The sequence below is a fragment of the Sesamum indicum genome, linkage group LG10 (assembly GCF_026168435.1).
Source record: "Sesamum indicum cultivar Baizhima isolate 11 linkage group LG10, ASM2616843v1, whole genome shotgun sequence".
NCBI classification, from domain to species: domain Eukaryota; kingdom Viridiplantae; phylum Streptophyta; class Magnoliopsida; order Lamiales; family Pedaliaceae; genus Sesamum; species Sesamum indicum.
In genome coordinates this window covers 18851952-18859330 of record NC_142666.1, presented here as the reverse complement: position 1 = coordinate 18859330, position 7379 = coordinate 18851952, and the positions used below count along the sequence as shown (strand labels likewise).

General features: G+C 30.8%; 1 protein-coding gene across 1 annotated transcript; it reads left to right on the top strand.

The window, feature by feature from the left end:
* The first annotated feature begins 3854 nt into the window (after nucleotides 1-3854).
* LOC105171714 (C2H2 and C2HC zinc fingers superfamily protein) lies at nucleotides 3855-4751 on the top strand. Its single transcript, XM_011092918.3, has one exon. The coding sequence runs from the start codon at nucleotides 4005-4007 to the stop codon at nucleotides 4551-4553; it is 549 nt and encodes a 182-aa protein (XP_011091220.1). The 5' UTR covers nucleotides 3855-4004; the 3' UTR covers nucleotides 4554-4751.
* The last annotated feature ends 2628 nt before the right edge of the window (nucleotides 4752-7379 follow it).

Below are 7379 nucleotides of genomic sequence, written 5' to 3'. Positions count from 1 at the left end.
CATCAATATTGCATACCGTGCCTTACTTAGTGCGATAGTGTACCACATATGGAGGGAGCGGAATCTGAGACGATTCCATCATGAGGAGAAGACGCCCAGTACTGTAGCTAACTTAATTGTAAATGATGTTAGACAGCGTATTCTTAGCGTTGAGTTAGCTAGTTCGATTAGTACATATGCATTACTCCACTTTTAATATAAATTCTTTATTATTAAAATAAATAATTAAAAAATAATTTGGTGATGATTTAATGTGCAAAATGTAAAATATATTGCAAATAATATAATTTTTCAAGGCATGAGGGGCATTTTTGTTCAATCAAATGGATAAGTGTTATATTTGTTAGTTTATGGGGTAACTGTTACAGGACGAATATTTCATACTATTATAAATTACTATGACTTAGAAAATCATGATAAATTCATACTATTTACTACAATCAAACATAATTAATACGAAAACTTAAGTTCGAACCATGATTAGTTAGCATACGCTATGGCTTTTATCTATATATAAAATAATTTCCATAAATTTTAGCTTTAATTAATATTTTAATTTTTACTTACAAAACAACGGCTAATACCCGTTGCATAATTATAATTAATTAAAATTTGCCACCATTTTAACTTCTAACCACAATAAAAAATTATTTCTCTTCTGATGAAGGGATACGGCATCCACGAAATTGGAAAAGAAAATTTAAATTTGAAATATATTCAGCTTATTACACCATTTGCTTATTTAAATATTAAATGTTAATTATTACATGAATTAAATCACAAGAAATATATCAGAAGGAAATAAACAAACAAGAAACTATTATTAATGTGCAACGCACATTCATATTCATAATACTTGAAGTCAAAACCTCACAACCTCAGTTACGAGGTTTCAATTTTACTACTTACATAAAATCACAATATCAGGAAAATTCGTGTTGATCGACCACTCAAAACGCTAATATATAACGACTGAGTGTGTAAGAACTTTAGATGTCATGTTACAAAAAAGTAAAAAAGGAAAAAACACGCAACATATTTTTATAATGCCTTCATCCAAAAAACTATATTTATAAATAATTATGAACTTATCCAACCACACCATCGTTTCTAGCACATATACTTTGTTTTCCCATTATGTAATTAATTAAGCCGAATTAGTACCGTAGGAACACCTGCATCGGTACAAACGACATGGTGTAATTATGTCTATCCAACGAAGTTAATAACACTGAACTGGGATGAACTGGCATCGGAAGCAGTAAGACGAAGGCACTTATGTTGTTTTCATTGATGTACATATATGCAATTACAGATTACTTCAGTTTGTCCGAAATGCATCTAAAAAAATCTGAGGAATTAATAATTAATAATAGGCCGTCTTCAAGTAGCTGGGGTTGTTTGATGAGTAGGAGACAGAGTCAAACTCAAGAGTCCAGTGCTCACTTAACTGGCTGTCATTAACGCGTAATTTAGCCGTCTGTTTTTGTTTGTCAGAGAGGGAAAACCAGCTACATCATGCATTTACCACATAATTAATGACACATGTTTCTTTAATGATATATTGGTATGATCACTTATATATATATATATATATATATGAAAAAATATGATAAGTTGGGACCTAATAAATAGCAAATATTGCTATTAGTTAATTGTTGAATGATCACTTTATATAAAAATTAAAATTTCTCGCACGTATTATTCATCATGTGCAAACGATTTATTTTATTTTTTTGCGAGATTCTAACACATGAATCTCTTAATTATAAATGTGTAGGCTGGGAAGTATTTTTCGCACTATAACTTAGGGGATCGATGTACGCTTTTGATCCCATTAATTATATAATTTTTATTTTTGACCCCAGAAATTTAAAAAAAAAAATTCACTTTTGGTACTCTAGTAGATTTGGGTCGGAGTGTAATCACACGTGCATAGCACGTGGCCTTTTCCGATCAAATATCTAATGAATGGCTACCAAATGATTAAAAGTAAGAGTTATAAGTAATAAGACCAAAAGTGTACAGACCCTAATTAGTTACTGCGGGCAAAAAATATTCTTGTGTAGATGTAATATTCGGATTTTCATAACCATTTATTTACCCAAATTCCTAGACCATAATATTAAATAATCACCATATTTAAAAATTACACAATTAAAAAGAATTCATATAACATGTTAGTATATTTAGATAAGAAAAAAAAAAGTATATCTAAATGGAGATTAAATGCGGTAAGTTGGAAATAAGTAGCAAGGAAACAAGAAGGTCAATTCTTGTTTGCAAAGGCATTGTAGTGATGATGAAATGACGAGGTCAAACCTTGGGTGAGGTTAAAGGGGAAAACCTTCGGAGGTAGGAAGAAATGGACCAAGGCCGATTTATTACCATTCTTTGCCAACCTTGTACCTAGAAATAATACTTATTCAATCTCGCCACAAGACTCATTAACGTGTTATAATGGATTTTCTAGCTATTGTAAATTAGTGCAATATTTCGTGTTACACTTTATCTATAATGCTATATATATATATATATATATATATATTAATATTATGTAATTAAATAAATTATATTCAAAAGACTATATTAATATTTAAAAAAAAAAGGTCTTTTTCACTTACAAAAGACGTTTGTGACACCGCGATAACAATTTTTTGATACCATAATATTAATTTTTTCACTCACAAGCATCAGGGCTGTATGTTGGATATGAACACGTTGTAAAGTTCCAACAAATTAAGGTGCCATAAGTGAGCACAAGAAAAGAAAAGGGTACTTATTTCTAGTCATTTCTCAATATTGCTTCCTCGTATGGCTATTGAATTATAAGGATGCTTTCACGTAGTTTTCATTGCATTATTTAATGAGCATATATATGTGGTTTCCTTAACTCATATTTGCTACTTTTTTGTTAATTGAGTGAGGAAAGAATCAGACAGTAGTTAATGATAAATTAAATAGCATGATCTCTTTGTCACAGTTGAAAGAAATTCCCAATTGGAGTTGATAGAAGACTCGCTTTTCGTCCTAGGAACTTGACTTAAAAAGGAATGAATTTAATGATCTCTTCCCTTGTCACAATCATCTTCTTCTAATTAACATATCTTATTACATGATGTCCATACTATGTATATGCTTTTATTTTTTTTAATAAATTAATTATAATAATATCATAATCTTAATTACTGACAGCTATTACACTATTGATTAATATAAGATACTTATAATTAATTAATGTAAATTATTAATATACAACAACAACCCACATATATATGGAGTTTCAAATACTCATAATTTTAAAATTATGGGACGTCAGCTTCGCTAATAACTAAATAATGTCTCACTGGCTATATTACAGTTCACGTGGATTGTAAAATCATGTATTTGATAAAAATATATATACATATATATGAGTATTTATTTTCTGTATGTCATATTCATACTTTCATTCAATGATATTTTACAAAACAGACTAATTAAATATCTGGTCCAAATCTTTTATTAAAAATTCATGTTCATCTCGTATTTATTTACTATACACGCTTCATGTATATAAAATCAGCACCATTAATATATTTAAAAAAAGATTTTATACGCGCGCCGCGCATGTGCACTTCTATGTATTACATTAATTAAGTATCAAAATAAATTCAATAGATAAATCTTGAGTAATATGAAATCATCTAAACCAACTTCTATTAAAGATTTTACATTCTAATTGCATCCTGAAGCAAGAACAGTTCGTGTGGGAGGCCGGCCATATGAATAAAAAATTACAGAAAACAAATTCCTGTCTCAAGATACATACAAAAAAAGAGACCAAGAAAAGGGCCCTGCTGTGATCTGTTTCCTTACATCCCTTTCTCTATCTCAATTCTCAGCCCTAGTAAAACCGTTTCTTTCCCCCTAAACACACACACACACACACATTTCTTTCCCCAACCTTGCTCTCGTAATCTCCAACGTCCTAAGAAGAAACTTTCCTTAATACTTTGTCCGAGATGGAGCCCGGAAAACACTCCAATTCAGACACTAATTCTTCAGATCAAAACGATCATCATCAGCCGGAGAAATCAGCCGACGATGGCACCGGCGTAGGCCGATCCTACGAGTGCACTTTCTGCAAGCGCGGCTTCACTAACGCGCAAGCTTTGGGAGGCCACATGAACATCCACAGGAAAGACAAGGCAAAAGCGAAGCAGAAAAACATAGAGGAGCCCTCCAATTTTCAGAGCATTAAACACAACGAAAACTTCGCGAATTTGAGGTATTTTCCTCAAACAGACCATCAGCAGCAGCGAACAGGCTATTACAGGGACGTAAGATCCGGGCAGGTGAACTATCAAGTCTACTTGCCATCATCAAACCCTAGTTTTCAGACAGGGAACTATTTCCCTTTTTGGAGGGCCGAAGGTTTTGATGAGAGTCGTGGGGATGCAGACCTGAGCCTGAGGATTGGAGCTCCGGAACCCGTTGAAGGCGGGAACGGAGAGGGGAATATGAAGGAAAATGAAGTGGATTTGGAGCTCCGTCTTGGGCATGACCCGTGATGTGATGATCAGGAGAAGCTGTAAGCTGTGCATGTACAGAAAGTGAGTTTATGTATACGGTATATCTTGATTGTTTCTTTGAATTAATTTGGAATTTACACCAAAATGTTGTTAATTTAGACTATAAGAAATTTGATTGTTATTAATTGATTCGTTTAATATTTATTAACGGAGAGGAAAATTATATAGGATAAAGGGAGAATGAAGTAGTAATTATACATTATAATTATTACTCTTGATCATCCCCATTTTCATTAAAGAACTTCAAGCTATTGTCCATGAATTATGGTGTTACTGTTTATTGATTTTTCATTCAAATTTCCTCTTTCTTTGTCTATTATAAGGTTCCTCGGTTCGAACATTTCAAATTAGCTTATATACATCTTGTATTCGATCTGTTTCTTATATATATATATATATATATATATTACGGCCCCGTTTGGTTTGTACGTTTGAGTATTCAGTTATAACCTTAATGATTAGCAATGTTATCCAGTCATATGGATGAATTTCTCACAATAGTAATGTGGACTAGAGGCTAATATAGAAATGTTCAGTAATTTGTTGTTCAATTTATGCATACAATCTTAAACCTTTTTTTGTTCAATGTCCAGTCATATGAATGCTAAGTTATAAAGATCGATTTGCAATAAAAGAATCGAGTCAATATTGAACATGTTGTTTAAGGTAAAGTCTTTCAGAAAGTACTAGACTATGAGTAATCCGTATGCAGTTTGTTCATGTTTTCTTTGCACGTTGCTGTAAACCAATTTAGGGCCTTAAGTTCAACAGCTTTTGTAGGCGAGACTACACTTTTAGTTCCATAAAATAGGAGGTTCAATACATTTTCATAAGTGAAAAAATGGGACCATTTTGATAATTTCATAAAGCAAAGGACTAAAAGTATTGAACTCCCCGTTCTGTGAAACTAAAAATGCAATTTTACTGGCATTTATGTGTGAAATATTATGATCATGCAAATTAGTAATTTCACCTGAATTTGGTTAGCTTCACGCATGCCAATGATTTAAATGCAATTTAATCTTTAAACCAACTGAATTATGAATCTCGATCAATCGGGCCAGGATTAAATTGCAAATATATGTACAATTGCAATATAACCTTGTTTTCTGTTAATTGTCTGATCGATGTAAGAAAAATTCTTGGCTGAAAGACTGATATAAGAACATATTCCATAGAGTTCAGAGTTCATATTATGCAGGATAACATAATGCCAGTTAAGTTGATACTTGTTCGAGCAGATGGTAAATATTTAGATTATTTAGAGTGATATTAACATATTACTTTATGTATTATCATTGTTGAATTAAATAATTCAAAATACATTGGAATGCCTAGTTAAATGTTTGGTATGCAAATTTCTCCCATGTAATAATTTTGGTTGCATCCTATGAAGATATAATTATGATCATCACTGTCTTTATTACATATATATATGTTCAAAACTTTTGTGTTACTGTCATTTCGTCTTCATTAATGCTATTTCTACATATGCACCAACGAATTTCATATCAAAACTTTTACCACTTATCATAGTGATAGATTTTACCGTCATAAGATTTAATTGTATTTTTAGTTCAATAATTATATTTTTTTTAGTATTTTAGTTCTGTAACTTTTTTGGGTCGTAAATTAGTCATTCACATTGTTAATTTCAAGAATTGGGACCAATTATGATTACGTAGCAAGTGGTGGTTGATGTCCAAAAAAAAAAAACAAATAAGAAGAATGCGATGTGACATAAGTTGCCACATCAGCAAAAAGCAACCAATAATACGCTTATGTTTTCCTAAATTTTATCCAGCTTATGACTGACACATACCATTACTTTAAAATTTTCAATTAATTTTTTTTCTAAAATCGTGAAATTAGAAAAGGCAAATGATAATTTTACAACTCAAATATATCACGAACCTAAACCAAAGTGTCATATAACTACAATTACAACATTAAAAATGCAATTAACCCTATTGTATATATACACACATATATATATGTGTGCGTGTATCAGTAATCGACAACTTAAAATTAACACTAGTTTTTGTTGCTATATTAAACCATGTGTTGTTATTGATATATATTGTTAATGATAAATTAAAAAAATTAATTACCACTTGATACATATTATAATTAGTAATAGATAATTTCATTTTGTTACTTATTTTTTTGTTACTATATATAAATGTTTGTCTATTTTAAAAGTACACTCATTGTCAATATATCATACATAATTAAAACCTATTATATCAATAGAGCGCCTTTATGTTACCACTTGGAGAAATTCTTCATAATCCTTAGCTACAGCTAGTATACATATATAAAATCACAACAAATACAAATTAAATTTTGTGCATAGGATGAATGGGTAAATATTATTTTTGGTCCCTCAACTATACCACTTTTCTCAAATTTGATCCCTCGTATTTTCTCCTCATCAGACTTAAGTCCCTCAAGTTTATAAATTCCATCAATTTTGATCCTTCCATTATCTATCTGTATGGAATTTATAAACTTGAGGGACTAAGTCTAGTGAGGGGGGGACATGAGCTGATCAAATCTGAAAAAGTGGCACAATTGAGAGACCAAAAATGATATTTACCCTAGGATGAATATATATTGCAATTAAGTTCTTTTATTTGTGATGACAAAAATTTTAGGGATAATTACACTATTCTTTCCTGATATTTAGTGTAATTACACATAAATTTTTTTTTAAAAAAATTACATCCAGTACCCCGGGCGTTTGTTTTTGCACATAATATATAGATCTCTTCATTAGTCAAATTTTACCGAACTTGCTGATAT